The sequence below is a fragment of the Filicampus tigris genome, chromosome 1 (genome assembly GCF_054856515.1).
Source record: "Filicampus tigris isolate MCC_2025a chromosome 1, RoL_Ftig_1.0, whole genome shotgun sequence".
Lineage (NCBI taxonomy): Eukaryota > Metazoa > Chordata > Actinopteri > Syngnathiformes > Syngnathidae > Filicampus > Filicampus tigris.
Genome location: NC_141217.1, coordinates 16,254,124 through 16,272,326, shown reverse-complemented (window position 1 = coordinate 16,272,326; position 18,203 = coordinate 16,254,124). Strand labels below are relative to the sequence as shown.

Below are 18,203 nucleotides of genomic sequence, written 5' to 3'. Positions count from 1 at the left end.
TAGGAGAAATGGCCCACAATGAGAATTATATTCTGATCTGTGTTTCTCCACCAAGAATATTTGACGACAGCTACAGTATAAACCTCAGAGTAGGTCATTTCCAAATCAGGCCTGTCGACAGTGACTGGCTTAGCAAAAATTGTTAACGCTGTTAGCGCAAACAAGCACTTCTCACGCAAACAATGTGTCAAAGCACTTCCAAGTAGCACGGTATCAGTATTAAGTGTGAGTCATGATGCTGGGAGAATGCAGACAAGCACATTGTCAAGTCAAATTTTTAGAAAGATTCATATTCATGTTGCATCACACATGCAATGCTGAGGTAACAATGGACAAAATGACTACTAAAATGACTTTTTTGTTTGTTGAAAAGCTGCTAAGAGGGTAAATGGCTCAGTGTTGTCAAACAAAAGGCTTGTGGGCTGAAGTCAGCCCACTAGATAGCACAATCCAGCTTGCAGAATTAATTTGATAATGAAAAAATACTGTAGCAACCTTGCAGTATGTGTTGTGATAAGAGTTCTATATTTTCCGAATGTCTGTAAGGCTGTGAAAACCCTAAGATGACACCTGACTTGTGATTGGATGAGTAAGCCAAGGGGGCGGGCGCAGTGTGAGTGTGGAAGCGAGTAGAATGTTGAACAGACAGCTAAATTCGTTGTTGTTATTTTGGCATGGGTATGGCCGACAGTGACCCATCCTGACCGCATTAAAGACATTGTGGACCGACCAGCTCCTTGTCATCCTTTGAACATGTGGTTTGCTGTTACAAGACATAAATGGTGATGTGGTTGAACAGGGTCGTTTTTGCACCCGTTGTGACTGAACGCCGCTCAGTTCATCCTGCAGCGCCACTTCTGCTTACTCTTCTGTAAAAAGCAACCCTTGCTGTAGTAAGTTAAACAATTCAATTACATGTGAAACAAACATCTTCACAACAAAAGAGCTTGGTTTTGTAGAATCATATTCATGCAGTGCCATAAAACAGATGTTTTTTATGATTTTCTTAATGTATGTTTACTATATGAAGTTTACCGTAAAATCTAGGGGTGTAAGGATACACAATTCGTTACAATATGCTGTTGAACATTCAAAAATTTCAATGCCTAAAAAGTGTATGCAATTTCATAAAGACTTTTTAAAGTTACTGTATTTTTTTTATTATAAAAATAGTTTAATATAGTTAGCAATAATTGTAACTGCTGTATGTATTTTTTTCATCACAAAAAGTGTATATATGTACTGTAATGGCTTTAACTTGAATACTTAGATATGTCATAGGCTGTTGCTGCTGAGTGTTTAAAGATTTCAGTGTCTTAATAATTTACAAAACTAAGAGATCTTTATTGTTAGTGTATTTTTTAATCTGGTGTAATTTCTTTGAATATCACCCGAATGGTTTGCTTTTATTTCTTTTTTTGAAGATAAAGTACAGTTTACTTGACATCTTTTCAAAATAAAAATTAAAAAAAAAAAAGAATCTGTTTTTTGTACCGAAAATATACCGAACAGAAGTTTCCAAAAAAACGAACCGAGCTGAAACGTGATATAGCATACCGTTACACCCCTAGTAAAATCCCATGAATAAAACAATTTTCCATACAAAATAATCCAAAATCATCCCACCAAATAATACACGGATTCATAAAAACAAGAAGTAAATTCATAGATTGTGCTAAAATCAAGTTTAATTGCTATTTAAGGACATTAGGACACTAAAATGGCTCCAGCATTGACGGCTCCAGCATTAGCGGCTAGCTGCAATAGCAGCTCGCTGAGATAGCGGTTAGCAGCGATAGTGGTTAGCCGCATTAGCGGCTAGCAGCTAGCCACAATGCATCCAGATAGGCTGGCTCCCAGCACTCAGCTTGCTTAGCTGCTGGTCGAGTAGAATTAATAGTATTGTACACGGGTGCACTTTATACACAGGATTTTACGGTATAGGCAGGTGATCACATGCTTTTTTTTATACATTTAAAATTGTTCTGTGTTTGGTAAGGATGTGTAAAAAGATAGTTTATTGAATTTAAAGAGTTTTCTTCACACAAAGGAAAAACATCAAGTAATTGTTATTTATGTTAATTATGCTAGAATTTTACTGGTCCAGCCCACTTGACATCAAATTAGGCTGTATGTAGACCCTGAACTAATATGAGTTTGAAAGCGCTGCTCTAGCCTAAGAATATGTTGTTGAGACATTTCATTCTGCTGAGAATAGCTGAACTCTTCCAATAACAACACCAACACACACCAGTACAATGTAAATCCAGGGCCAAACCTGTTCGTTGAGTTTGGGATGAGAGGGTCCTTGGTGGATGAGCAACCTGACAATGTGCTCATCTCCCTTCCATGCTGCCAGGTGCAAAGGGTAGCAGCCCTTGTTGTCTGCTATGTTGGTCAAGGCCTCGTTTCGTAGGAGCAATTCCACCACTTCACTGACAGTTGAAGAAGGGATGGGGCAGGTCAGATTTTAAAGAGCAACAATAAATACATAAAGTCTTTGCAAACAGGTAATCAATAGCTTTATAGTCCCACCAGGGCCTGTTGGCTGTGAGGGGAGGCCTTGTGTAATGGGAAGGCAAAATAGATGCGGCATTAACCACTACCTGTGTCCATTTAAGGCGGCGTGATGAAGCGGGCTGTATCCAGTGCTGTCCACACAATTCACATTGGGACCTCTCCAGATGCTGGTCAAAAAGAGAAAGTAATAATAAGTACACAACAAAAATGCTAAATAATAATAATAATTCGTCATTATGTGATGTCACAATTATCGTGGTAATTTCTGTGATAATTGAACAGCCATTGTATCTTAAATTTTTTAAAAATCACATTGATGTTGAATATTATCCATATATCAAAACATGAACTGAGCCCTGTTTTGAGTATCTACATGTGGTGAGGGCCGTATTAAAGGCCACTGCATTGAAGAAACCAATGTAGTCAAGGATAAATCTCACCTCACGAGGCACATAACCCTTGTCATCTTTCCACAAGTTACTATTTTCAGCACATCTTTGTCAAACCTTCAGTGAATATTGTGTCATCTTCCAAACCGCTTATCCTGTACAGGGCTGCAAGGAGGTGCTGGAGCCTATCCCAGCTGACAATGGGCGAAAGGCAGACTACACCCTCAACTGGTCGCCAGCCAGTCGCAGGGCACACACACAGACACCGTCACTGAGCAGGAACCGATCCCACGCTGCCCGCACACAACTCAGGCGTGTGTACCACTACACCACCAGTGACTCTTCAGTGAATATTGCTTTACATCAAATTCATTATTCCCATGGATGTATTTTTTGTTTTAAGTATCCAGACATTCAATCTCAGGTACGTATTTTTTTTTAAACTTTTTTTCACATAGGAGGTGAAGGGAGGGTCTGAAAATGGCTGGCATTGAATGAGTTAATAATTAAATGCATTGAAAGATTCTTAAAGGGACGGTGGGGCCGGATGGCCATGTTTTCACTAACAAGTTCATTTTATATATTTTTTGATCAGGAAAATGAAAAGAGTTGTCATTTTCTATTTTATCAATGCATTTGGGAGAAATTAGGAAATAAGTGACTCCATGAATAATGCCTTTTGTTAATGAGGAGAACGGCCGCGCCCCCTACCGTTCTATCCTTGTTCGGTCGGAGTCACTGGAGGAACCGATTCCAAACTCTCCATTGGAAATCATTGTAATTTCATTGCTTATAACGTCCAAAAACGGTGATCAATTGGCACCAAAATTTATGTGGACATCCTTACTATTGACCACTTCAACATATGAAGGGATTAACCTCTCCGTGGCTGATTTATATGAGAAGTCAAAGTGGATGAGCAATCGCCACGGTATTTTTGATTTTGTGGAGGTGATCATGATAAGATCACGTTTTATGTCAATAAATCCAAACTATTGTGCAGAACACTTTTATACTTTCACAGGTTGAAGTGGACAAGGGTAGTAATGTGCATTTGCATTTTGGTGGCGATCGGTCGCTGTTTTAGACAACAGAACTGACAAAGCGAGCAATATTACCACGCTTGACTCCCTCCCGTGACGTAGACCGCTGAGACCGAAAACATAACATAAGCCACGCCCCAAAATGGGCGGGGCAATTTGTCTTAAATCTAATCACAAAAAAAGTCCTTAAATCACGACACAGTCTTTTGGGGGGGCACTTTAGTACTGATGTCATTTTTACATACCTATTATACAATGTTAAGATCACCCAAGTGTCCCTTTAAGGTTAAGTCATCTTGGTAAATGTTCCCCTGACTTCTAATCGGTGATGGGGACTACACAATACTTGTCAAAACATTCAACAATTAAATACACATACTGAATATTTGGTGTGTTCGTGTATCAGTCAGTCCACAAGCCAACCATTAAAGCTTGAACCGAAACGCCCATTTAGGGGAGGGTGCAGCCTCCCTCTCTAGAAAGGTCTTTAAGAGGACAACTACAGAGCACAGACAGGCTGCAACTTCCAACCAGGAAGGAAAATCACCAGGTTGCTGCAGCTAAAATTAGCTCATCACATCTAATTTACTGTAACTTTATTATTCCCAGCTATGTCCCACGCACAAAAGGCCTTTGTTATGTAGCAAAAGCACACACAAAAACAACTGAGCAATAATTACCTAAAGGGTAGAGGTTTGGACAACTCAAATGTAGATCTCTTCCACTGCTGAAGCTGCACTCAGCTGTCAACTAACAATGTTTTGTTCTTTTAACTTGTAAGGTGCACTGTTCTCTTTACAGAAGGAGATAATCGACTGTTTGAATAAAAACCAAAGCATAAACTAAAGCATGTGACTAGAAAATTCCAGCACTAGTGAACCAAATATCTGAGACTCATCCTTCGCTATAGAGTCAAAGAAACAGAAATTTAAAGTATCTTTTCTTATTTAGTCATCTTTTGATACATGATGGACATTTGCCATCACCTACACAGTAACTTGGAAACAGTCTTGTTTACCTTAAAGCAGACGTGGGACCCAGCCAAACCCTGCATCTTATATCAATCCCACTACTGTACTTGCAACTGCATGGTGACCACATCACGTATGTGCTCCAAAAAAACAAAGGAAAACATGGTAACAGCAACAACATTATATGCAGATTACGATTAAAATACTGAACCGTTGACCTTTTTTTAATGTATGTGCTGAAATTTTTGAATTTTTAGGTTTGCATTTTTAGGTTTATACTGACCAGCAACGATTGGCTGGCAACCAATTCAGGGTGTCCAAACGTCATATATGAATTGTTCCGAAAAATGTCAAACTCCCTATTGTTGCCTGGCTAATAGTAAAGTGTTGTGTCCCTTGTACACATGAAATAATACCTGATGTTCCTGTGTCACTACTCTCAATCTTTAAACCAGCACTGGGCAAGAATTGGACCTTTCACAACTTTTTTGACAAAACATTGACTTACAAGTAGTTGAATAGGACTTTTTTTTGGAGGGGTCTGTATCGTTTTTACTGGCACTAAGCAACTTTGAGGAGGAAGGGAGCAACCCTGGCACACAAAAAAATTACAAATGTCCTGTATTGCTTTACGGCATACTCACTCCCTCCTTTCGCTCTAAATAAATAACGGCAATGATATAGACGCGATTGTGGACTTTGAACCAGTAGAACCAGTTGAACGTGATATATGGTTAAGATATACGTTTGTAGATAATGACAATATCGGCGTCTTTGTAACAGAAAAGTTAAAATTAAACGTAGTGCTTCTCTTGCACTGACACTTTATTTTTACCTCTTTGACTGAAACAGTAAAGATGAATAAACTCGAGTCTGTGTGAAAGCCACATGTCTAAGCTCTCAAATTCTTTTGGAATTATCTTTCTGTCTGCTACAGGGGCTGATATATTAATTATTTTGTAGGTGTTGAATTTCTGATGAAAACTTCAGGTTTTCAAGGGTAATTCCAAAGTCGACCTTAAGTTTTGAGGAGCTGTTGAACCAGGTGCTTTAGACTATGGAAGACGTTTTTAAATGCTACAGGGTTCATGATCCTTTGACTCACAATTGTTTCTACATCAGAGCCCTCAGGAATAAGGTGGATAGCGGCAGGCAACCATTCAAACTCCCATTCACACCGTCCCTGAGTGGGAACCCACACTGTCTGCGCCAAAGTCAAGTTGAATGTACCACTAGTCTACTACACCATCACTGATTTGATGTACTTGAATATAACTTTGCATAACACGCTTATCTCTTTTTCTGCTGCAGTACAGCTGTCAGTTCAGCAGTCTTAAGCACCCCACCACAAACTATATCCCCCATAGTAAGTGCTAGTCGTGTGTAATTATGCAGTCAGAGCTGTGGATCTGTGGCCAACGGAACAATGAACTTGACAACGCACATTCACAGGGGTGAAACCCTTCCAAGTCACAGACTGTTTATTCCCTCCAGCATGTCTTTAGAGTTTTATTTATCACACGCGGCAGCCATGAGGATGCACTAAAAAAGCAGAATGTGCAGAATGTGTTACTCGAGTGTGAGGAAAAGCTGGGCGTTGATAAGCTTCTGTAAGTAAGAAGGGAAGCTATGACCATGCCAGATATTAAAACCAACATGCTTCCTTCTCGCTCCTTTAAGAAGCAACAATGACATCTCATGGTCCGACATTATTGTTGGCCTGATGGTCCTTGGTGAGTACAGCACAGTTTCAGGCCACCACATACCTTACAGACACCGGCCCGACTGGGCCAGCAGAAATTTCCTAAATGATTTGAGGAATGGGCGGCACGGTGGTCGACTGGTTAGCACGTCCGCCTCACAGTTCAGAGGTCGTGGGTTCGATCCCGGCTCCGGCCTCCCTGTGTGGAGTTTGCATGTTCTCCCCGTGCCTGCGTGGGTTTTCTCCGGGCACTCCGGTTTCCTCCCACATTCCAAAAACATGCATGGTAAGTTGATTGGATACTCTAAATTGCCCCTAGGTGTGATTGTGAGTGCGGATGTTTGTCTCTGTGTGACCTGCAATTGGCTGGCAACCAGTTCAGGGTGTCCCCCGCCTACTGCCCAAAGACAGCTGGGATAGGCTCCAGCACGCCCCGCGACCCTTGTGAGGAGAAGCGGTACAGATAATGGATGGATGGATTTGAGGAATCAAAAAGTTCTTGCTTTTTTACATGCAAACCAATGAACTACACAAAAGTAATATCTCCCAAAAGTCTTACATAAAACAGTATAACAATGCTAAATGTGAAATAATTACTGAGATTTACCAGATTACAGTGTTCCCTCGTTGCTTTGCGGTTCAGTTATTCTGTCTTCAGTCTCATGCAGGTATTTCATATGTGACCACAACTTCATTTAATGTGGGTTTACCTTGCTATTTTGCGGGTTTTCTTGCTACCTTCCCTCCCAAGTCGGACCAGTCAAAAAATGTCTTTTTTTTTCTAGAGGAAATGTGTTTTACAAAAATAAAGACCATGAACATTAGAGTTGGTCGACCCCCAAATCCCACTACCTCATTGTGGATGTGTTCGGAAATACTCTCCGAGCTAAATGCTTCACTGAGACTGTTCGGAAACTCCGAATGTTGTTAGGTTATTCGGAGTGTCCCCAAAACTGAGTACCGGAGCTCAATACATCAGGCAGTACGAGGAAAGTAAACAGTTGAAACAAGAGCTGCTGATTATAGGCCACGTTCTTATGCTAATAGCTACAGGATGTTTAAGTTTTTCTTTTTAGTTTAAAACGGCTTACCTGAACCAGAATCCTGCGTCGCATTGTAGTAAAAGGTACAATCCTGGTCGGTTAATGTGCCTTTTGGCTCTGTAAATCCTTGTTGCAGGAACCAAAAGCTAGTTGGCATCATCCTTTTCTTCTTCATCTTCTCAATGGAAGACGAAGAAGAAGAAAAAGGATTTACAGCGCTGGTATTTATTCTTCATTTTGCATTTTAAAAGTTACATGTGTTAAGTGTAAAAAGTGTTTAGAAGGGTGAAAACCACGTAATGGGGTTCGTAATGGCTTAATAGAGGCATAAATCGCCCCATCTCACCCATGAAAAGTGACTGTATACCATTAATCTATGTGGCCAGTACTGTTTCAACCAGCGCCCCCACAATGTGGTGCATAGTGGCCCCACAGGGCGGCCACTAAAAGGCTTAATGTCAGGCACGTTTGCGTGGCCACTGAACACATCACAAGCACAAGAGGAGACAGAAACCGACTTTTGGTTTCTGTCCTAGATAAAAGAATTATGTAACAGCTCACAGCAGGAAAAAAAAAGCCCATAAACAAATTAACAAACATGAACAGAGCAGCAACTAGGACAGGAGAAGTTAACGAAATCAGGCAGAGTGCAGAAAGCATTACTAGAGAAGTAGAAGAAGTCCTGCATAGGCATCAGGCACACAATTAGTACGGCTTTGACTTTATTGCACTGATGGTCGCACTAGTGAACATTGATAGCTTCTTTCCAGACACTGTAGTTTAATTGTGAGGCCCTCGGGCAAGGTTTGGAGACACTTTTAATCAGATGTTTTATCTATTATTTGGTCATTGTTAAAGAGAAGTCAACCCCAATATTTTCTTTAAAATAATATCTTCTATGCACCTCCACTAGTCTAAAACACGGCATGCTGATTAATATTGCATTTGTGGGATATAAATTAAGCTGCAAAATCCACCCGGTTTTCGCCATCTCAGAGGGCGGCCATCTTGTCACTTCTGTCGACTGAAAATGACATCAGAGTTGCTCAGGGCACAGGTAACAACTAATCACAGCTCACCTGTTTTCTGAAGCTGAGTCATGATTGGTTGTTACCTGATCCCTGAGCAACTGTGATGCCATTTTCAGTTGACAGCAAGTGACAAAATGGCCGCTCCCTGAGATGAACAAAAATGGATGGATTATACAAGCACAATATCAATTAGAATGCCGTGTTTAAACTAATGGGGCTGCATACAACATATTATTGTCAAGAACATTTTGGGGTTGACTTCCTTTAACAGTATTTGCAGATAGATGTCACAAAATCTGCTAAAGGGATCTGATGTGTGTCTATTTTAATATTTTGTTGGATTTAAATATACTCCAAATAGGACTTGCATATTTTTTTAGCAGTGCAATTGTGAATTGTAAGCATTTTTGGTTGAGTCAAGTTACATAAAATTAGTAAGGGAAATGGTGGCATACGCCTGTAGTAAGTGTGCAGACAGAGGTGGCTTCAGAAAAGGTTGTACAGTCCATGACTGGTGTTTCTATGCATGACTGATGGATTATTAAAATGAGGATTAAGTGTAAACACCATCTATAATTTTATACATTAGCAGTAAAAATGCACAGTAAAACAGTTATTTTAATTTGTCACATGCTTAATAGAGCTTCCGGGAATGGTATAGCTAATAAAGATTGTTGGCAGTCTTTCAAGACACAGTTGTTAATTTTGTGCACTTTTGGGGTGGAAAATGCAAACAAGCTTTTACACCATGGCTAACTCAGAGTTGTGTGGTCGTGGGTATGACTAGTGTCATTGCTAAGAGTTCTCATGCCATTCAGATACACAAACATTGTGTTATGGAAGCCATATTAGCAGAGGGGCTGCACAATAATAATTTTTTTATCACCTTTTTAATTTTCTTACAGTATTCATATTCATTATTTGTTTTGTTCTATTGAAATTCTAGGTGATTCATGGGACAGTATAGGATAGGCAATAATAAACCTGGTCCTTCATCTTCTTCCTTTTTTTGGTTGTCAATTGATATTTGAAATGATTTGTGTATTTTTCTTTTCTGTATTATGCGTACAACCGAAAATAAAAAATAAACCATTCAAAAAAAAAAATACACCATTAATTTAGAGTGGCCAGTAGTAAAAGTCACAACACCTCATCCTCTCAGCATTTTGGCGAGGTGGCACTCAAGGCCAGGAATCAGCGTGGTGCTGGACAATCCACTGTCATCCTCTTACTACGGCTCACAACCAACCTAGCAGAGAAAGAGGGCTTAAATCCCATAGCCGGGCGGTGGGCAAAACAGAACACACAATTTGGATTGGAGCGCGGGTGGAGTGTGTGTTTTTGTGTGCGTGTGTGTGTGTGTGTGTGTGTGTGTGTGTGTGGTGTGGGGGTGCATTCATGGGAAGCAACTAAGGAATTCCTCTTTGAAAGGGCCACGCTAATCCTTAATTTCCCTGAGGGAATATCAGCGGGATGAAACTAGAGTTTGAAAGAGATTCTGGGGAGTTGTAATTCCGTGCTGTACAAAGCTTGGTTTTAAAGAGACGACACATAATATTTCCCTCCTGTCCTTTCCATTAGTCTACTGATGATAGTCAAATGCTGGCATGTTGCATATATGTACAGTTGGATTAATCATAAATCCCTACTGTTCTTCGTAAATCCTCAGTTATTTGTGTTTGAATGCCAGACAGACTATATCATTGTCAAATTTGTATTGATGATCTGGACCATACTAACTTTTACAATCAGTAATCAGGATTACCAGTGCGATTTAAACATAGCAAAATAAAATCGGTCAACAGCTAAACTTGTGAACTCAGCCAAAAAATGTCAAAGTTCTAATTTGTAGGCAATACAGTACTGTTGTACACATTGTTTCCCCTGACAATGAAATTGGATCTAAAATGTCACGTCCACAGTGGTTGATGAAATATTTCCGGATCCACATCTTAATCCAGAATTTTTACAAATTGTGGTGTTTATTTTCTTTGCCTGTGCCCCTTTGTGAAAATCAGTTACAGTATTTGGTTTAATAAAATTCTGACACAAACAGAGAGCACTCATTTTAGCGCTAAGATTCTAAACAATGCAGTACTGGGCTGCGTGTTGGAGACACATGTAGCACGCGCGTCAAAAACGTCCGTCTTCTTTACTTCTGCACGATGTGTCTGGAGGTGCACCATGCTACTAACCATGTTAGTTGTGCAACTCCTTTCCACAATATCAACAAAATTAAACATTTTTGATCCCTGTGTAACAGCAGCACTACGTGCTTCACTTTTGTCACTTCTGCTAATCATTTTAAACAAAGCTACGGCTTGCCATTGTTACTAATTATTGTTCAAACCAGTGAGAAAAGGCACCAGACTAAACTACCTGTTCGGTAGTTTAGCAACCAGTACCAAATATGGACACGCTTGCGCCGGCCCGCCGTCGTCCCGACGCCATTCTGCATTCTACCCTGGTTTGAGCGCCACGAAAACCAAGTTCAGTGTGAAAAGTACTTCATTGTAGCAGAGACACTGAAGCACTTGCTTGGTATTCTGCTCCACCAAACACTGATTAGCAGTTATAAAACACAAAAGTGTCTGAAAATATAGACTAAAAGACAGAAGCAATACACATGATTTATGCATGTTGAAACAGATTAAACAACAACAGCACTATTCCTTTGATGCAATATTTAAAGTTAGCTCGCAATTAATGCAACAGTTCTATGACAATTATGATGAGTCCTCAAGATGTCTGTGACACATATGTCTTGAAACCACTCCACAAGATGAATTTGTGATCTCATGGTCTGCCCATTTACAGTTCGAGTCTAGATATTCTCGAAAGCCGTATGACCTCATATTTCAAAAGAATGACTCACTGAAAATGTAACATCGCAAAGGAAAATAGCGCCATGCCTACTCATTCTTTTCAATATAGTCATTCTTTTAATCCTTACTTCTCAGTTCTAATTCAGTTTTCATTGGCTTAAAGCACCAGGATTCCATTTTTTTAATACTATAACCGTTAGATGCATAGGTATATCGTCGCTGGCCTGTGAAAAACACATATGTTCAATTTTGTAATTTTTTATTTTCACGTTAATGGCATGTCTGTAACGCGAAAACCCGATTCACATTAAAGTAAAAAAAATGAAACAAAATGCAGTTTTGCAGACAGTTGGCCACATTGGCCGACGTCGGATTGGCGTGTAGAAGCCTTAACATGGTATCCATCTATCTACTTGTATAGCCAGCAGCCACACGACGCTACTTCTTCATCTCTTATCAAAGTACTCCTTTTAAAATCGTGCCCCTTGTGTTTAGACAGAAACACCGACGTCTGATAAGCCAGGGACATCAGAAAAAGCTGCCAAACCTAAAGTTCCAAAAACTCAACCTCTAAAACAGTTCATTTATACCAGTTAAATGATTGGTATGTTTGTATTGGTAATGATTGTTACTTTAAGCTCTTTATTTCATTCCTTGCTAGTCATACTACCAGATATTTTGAATGGTGCCTCGGTGGTGCCGTTGGATAATTTTTGGATAAGTTTTACTTTATTTTTATGATTTTTTTTCCCTATAAAACATGTTTATTAATAAATGGAGAAAAGAAAACTGCCATTATTTCCATGTCATTTTAAGTAAAAAAAAAAAGAATGGGGGGAAAACACAACATTGGGATATATTATTGGGGTATAAAATTACCTGTGTCGGGATATACAATTTTGTCCATATCACACAGCACTAAAGTATAGTATACATGCACCGCATACCAAGCAGCTTTAAGCCAGTAATAGATTTTAAATAACTGCACAAGAACAGACGATGTCCTTAAGCAGACATATAGAAGAGATGTGAGAGTGTAATGTTTCATTACTGAAATGAAAACCACCATACAGTAGCACATTTGCAAGTTCAACTGTGGCCCGGCCAATTAAAAGTCTACAGAGGGGCTCATAAACACATCATGTAACGTATTGCATTTCAAGGAGTATGTGTGGTCACAGGAGATGTGAATTAAATACGGATGCCCACAGACTAAGAAGGCAGCAGTCAAAAGGCCTGCAGCACAACTAAAAGGATGGGCGAAAAAAGCAATGTTGGCAACAGGGAGCGATGACTTGTAGAAAAGAAGGATGGCAAGCTAATAAAACACACACACACACACACTAAATAACAGGATATTTTCTTGCTGGCATTTCCCCAAACACAGAAAATGTGACTTCCAGCAACGTCTATCAAGTGTTTTGCTTAAATTTGAATGACATGCAATTCGATCTTGGTAATTGCTACACATTTGCAAATGCTTGCTTATTGCAAAAAATACATTAAAAAAAAATCTATTTGTTCATCATCCAAAGCATCATTTTGAGTTTCTTATATCATATATAATATACATTTTCTGATGAGTCAAATAAATCTGTTTGCTAAGTCAACCTCAGGCTGTTCCATTCCAGAAAACGTTTGACTTCTTTTATATGGCAAAATAGATGCGTTAAGTGAACCTCTTGCAAAGAAAGCAATTTGCGTCCTGCAAAGCAAGTGCCATAACTATGTGTGAGTGTCACATGTTTGAAGTGTGGTTATGGACAGGAGTGTGGCTGTGCACCCAGCAGGTGGGCGGGACGACGGCTGAGAGTGGAAGAGTGGGAGATGGAGGGAGACGCCATCCACAGGACCACACAAGCCCCATGTCTGGACCACTAATGGGTATCTAGAGGGCCTGCACATGTCCGCACAAGTTTGGCCCATATCTCAATGCATCTTCCACAAAAAAAAAAACACAACTCTAAGAGTTCTTATGTTTTCCTTTCGTCTAATTGTTATTGCAAGATTTTCAATGCGGAAGTGAACTGGAGTTCACAGTAACAAGCACACAAGGGATTACTCAAGTTTTATGTCCCCTTTTCATTCACCACACAAACAAAATTTGTGAACCTGCTTATTTCAATGCATGAAAAATGTATTTCTCTCTCTTTCAGTAGATAATAAAAATGTAATTTCTTTAGGTGCGTGTTAAATATCGCTTTAATATCGGTATCATAATATTCAATACCAATTTCCAATATTGTGCAGCCCTAGATCCCGGCATCTGTTTACTCCACATTCCCTCTGGTTAGGGGTGTGGTTTATCTAACAACTACATAATATTTGTGTACGTTAGTTTTCAGCATTCAAGGCTACAATCCACATGTAAGAACACAGTTGTAACCACTTTCAACTCCTCCTTCACACATATGAGGAATGCATCACTGTTATGAGGTGTCTTGTTCTCAGGCTACACAAACACAGGCCGTAAACGTCACACGCCGAGCGGCTCATCCCAAACTCAGATGCTCCCGGAATGCTAACATAGTAGTGTCGGATTTCCCAGGGACGCACGCTGCCGCCGAGGTTGAACCAGACACGGTTTCTACGAGTTCACAGGTTAGAATTGATGTAATGTGACTGGCAAGCTTGCCGCTCGCCAACTCCACATTTACCTCAGAATGAACAATGCAGTGCAGTGCTGTAGGGTAACTTGGAACTCAAAGTTTGGGTGATTTGTATATGCTACAATGAAAGAGGCTGTCCGTTTTCTGCAGGGAGGTGTGCATTGACAGTTTGACACACTGCTCTGTCCACATTCAAACTGCACCAATACGTGCGTATATACACTCTTCCCAAGAGAGCTACTTTGGGGTTAATGTTTTCTTTTCTTTAAAAGCAGACTGCATTAGTTCTTATTCAGCACATGTTTTTTAAAGGTGACTCCATTCTGACAGCTTAGGACGAGCCAGAAATAGCGGACGTAATGGGATGGAAGCGTCTGGAGCAGAGCCCAGCCAAAATTAAAATGCAAACCAAATCATCATAACACTTATGAAGAGTGACCCTGCAAGACAATCAACAGTATGGATCCAGAGAACCTTTTGCAGCTGATCCTGTCCCAAAATACTGCAGACTTCTATTGGCCAACAGGGAGTCTAATGAGGAGGACACTCTAAATAGGTGGTCTAGTTCTTAGCCAGAAGACAGCTCAGTTTTCTTTGTAAGACCAAAACAGGCGAGAAACCCCCCCCCAAACGGTCTTATATGAATATGAAAAGCTATCCTGCAAAGCTTTGTCGGCTGGACAAAGGATGTGGCTGTGAAGCTACGGGACAAGCCCTCATCTGGCTAAGCTCTCAGGGTGTCCGTCCAGCTCTCCCAGCATTGCTTGGTTAATTTCCCTCTCAATGGGCAGAGTGTTTGCTTTTCTTGCCAGGTATTTCATTTTACCTCCAGTTCACTCACAGCCACGGCTTATGTTTTTACAAAGTGGACCAGAAAATTATTGGGATTAGTCCTATAAAGTTCTTACAAACACACAGTGAAGGTATAATAGTTGATTACTTAAAAAATGTATCCATTGGAATTCTGCCAGTTGAGTGGAACTGATTAATCGCTTCTTGAAGAAATTGAGTGTAAGTGGCATGCATTACTTGGCTGTAACCAGCAGAGGTGCTGCTGGTTCAGTCTCAAATTCTTTGCGCCTAGAGTAGACTGGTTGTTACCATACGGACTGTGTTCACATTACATATTATTGAAAGATATCTATCAAAGTAGGAGCACTTATTATCCCAATACCTTTATATTCAGTTTCTGTCATAAACAATAATTGAATTGATAAACTGGTTTGATTAATACATTAACCTCATTGTCATTCAAGGGAATTTGATTTGTAACGGGATTACAAAATTACGCAATCATGTTCTTGTTAGATACAAAAATACCTTGTTTTTTTAAGACACTTTATGGAATTCATCAATTTTTGTATTGCTATGATGATGCGGCCTTTGGAGGCATTACTGCTTATTATGGCATTGCTGCTTTAAATATCTTGCACCACATGCAGCCAATTTAAAGGCCGTGACCTTGCAACTTGAAGAAGCCCTGTCCACCTCCTTTTGATTTTAATGGCACAAATGTTTAGGGTCAGGGCATCATTAAACACGCCGGGGTCGGTGCCTGTCCCATGGCAACCTGTGGGGTGAGGCCTCCTGGGAAAGCTGACATTCCGCAGAGCCTAGCTGCACAACTGCATGCTTATAACAACACTGCAGGTCTTGACGTGTGCCCCATTCCAAAGCAAGAACGCCAAAGGCCAGTGAAAACACACGTCAGACAGCGTTAAACAATAATAATGATTCCCGTTAGATCGTTAATAGACTCATTGGCTATAGCTTCATTATTTTGGACAAAATCCAATGAATCTGAAACTTGCCTCATGAGATTGCGACTGATCTAATATCCAGAGCTGGGCATTCCGCCTAGTCGATGGACCAGTCAGTCTGTCCACCTATGACGGACACCCATTTTGTAGGCGATAAACAATAGACAGGAAACTTATAAAAATAGACGGACTAAGCATAGGCAGAAGTGCATTTTTGTCCGTCTATGTAGTCTTTTCGTCAACGACTGGGTCCTAAAAGGGGCCGCATTTAGTCGGCCGTGGTGATAGGCAATAGGCGATTACTATTTAGTACAGCTTGACAAAAGGCAGACAGACATACGGCGGATTGGTACCCAAGCTGCAGATGGATGGCGATAAACGGACCAAATTTTAGTAAAATGCCCACCTCTGCTAATATCTAATATATATCTATCTAATATATAAGTCATATATCTAATAATGATAAAGGAGCGTGCAGAAGGAATGTAATATACTGTAGGCTAGGGATGTCAAACACATTTTTGGTGTCCTTCAGAGGGTCGTTATGACTGTGAACCCAAATCAATATATGATCGCCTCATATTACATATCGCTAGTGTTGGGTGGAATTCTTGTAATTCCAAAATCATCATTTTAGGAGACCCCAAAAACAGCATGTTTGTTCAACCATTGACATTGCATCAACAAAGAAGCCATTTTTGACACTTTAGATTGGTGAAAAAATTGTAAAAATAACATACATGGACTGACCGATAGTATTGATTTGTGAAAAAAAGATGTACACACAGCGATGTACACAACAAACTGATGAATAACTAATATTGTAATTGGAGGCTAGTAAAACTGTTTGGTCAAATATTATTACATTTATGTTAAAAGGGACATTAGTAACACTAAAAATAATTGCAATATCTCAACGTTTTATAAGTGATGACAAATTGCAATTTTGGTATTTTAGCAAGTAGACATAAAATTGATGCGCATAATTTGCTTTTCGCGGGCCACATAAAATGATGTGGCGGGACGGATCTGGCCCCCGGGCCATGAGTTTGACACACACTGTAGGCCACCTTACTACACAAACTGAGTAAAATGTCAGACCATACTCTACTGAATGTTGTGTTTCACTATGATGTCCTTAACTACTGGAATACAGAAACAATTCTGAGAAAACTAATTTGACAGTGTTCCCATTAATCTGTCTGAGGAGGTGACATGACAGACTCCAATGGTAGTAAGGCACTCAGCCTCAACAGCTATGTCTCCGAGTTGGATTTCTGATTAGAAGGTTTTAATGTGATTAAACTTGAGTGCGCTACACTGCAGTAGCCCGACTTATCACTTCTGATTTTACAGTAATACTTCAGATCAATTTGGCTGGGATGCTTTGTCTGACAGATGTTTATCCGCATTCGATGATGATGCATCGTAGCCAAAATTACTTTGGTAGACTGATTAATTGATTATTCTGTACAGTATTAACGAGTGGATAAAAGACTCACACATAGAACAAGTTCATGTAGCCCATGCTCTGTTGGCTCACCAATATTTCAGTTAATGGGAAGAATTTGGCAAAAACAAACAGCCTCAAAATGATACGCTAGAACTTGATATTCTGGCACATAACCAATGGCTATAGCAATCTCATCCATTTACGGCTGTATACCAAGCACTTGTAGTAAGACAGACTTCCTGGCAGGCAAGCAGACTGTAGATGGCATGTACAGACTTGATAGACTAGAGTTTGTATCGAAATAAACGTCATTAAAGTCAGCAGCAGGACAAAATCCTCAGGATGGTGGCTAAAACCTCATCAAACGTTTACCTCACTGAGGAATCACCCTTCTTGCGACCTCTGCCACAACAGCTTTCCAAGCAGCTGAAGTCAGTCAACACACGCGCGCACGCACACAGACAATTATACACGAGCTTTCCCCACACATTTGCCTGGTTAGAAGAAAGTTGGGCTGCTTTGCTACTTCATATTCACCAGTGAGAGTATAATGCCTACCAGTCTTTTTTTTATTGTATTTTTTTTTAAACAGCGTGTACTATTTTGTAATTGATATGTAGCTGCATGATAGCCCGCCAGCGGTTTGTGCACATTACAGTACAACTGGCTTGGAGCTAACAAAGAAGCATGCGCCCACACTCGGCTGGATTTGACAATGTTTCATTTCCAAAGAAAAAAATAAAACAAGTTAGCGTTAGCAGACGTGATTAGTGAACATAATAAAACAGAGTAGGCCGGGCTAAGATTTGACTGAGAAGCACTGCAGGGACCGCTCAGTTAACAGCGCCTCCTTCCCT

The 18,203-nt window shown here is 40.1% G+C and overlaps 1 protein-coding gene across 5 annotated transcripts in view; it reads right to left on the bottom strand.

The window, feature by feature from the left end:
• anks1aa (ankyrin repeat and sterile alpha motif domain containing 1Aa) overlaps nt 1–18,203 on the bottom strand; it is a 58,617-nt gene that overhangs the window by 39,682 nt on the left and 732 nt on the right. For all 5 annotated transcript variants that reach the window (XM_086013523.1, XM_086013535.1, XM_086013579.1 and 2 more), the window contains exons 2-3: nt 2,607–2,687; nt 2,279–2,435 (exon numbers count right to left, since the gene is read on the bottom strand). In XM_086013523.1, the coding sequence (XP_085869649.1) occupies nt 2,279–2,435; nt 2,607–2,687 (238 nt within the window). The remainder of the gene's footprint in view (nt 1–2,278; nt 2,436–2,606; nt 2,688–18,203) is intronic.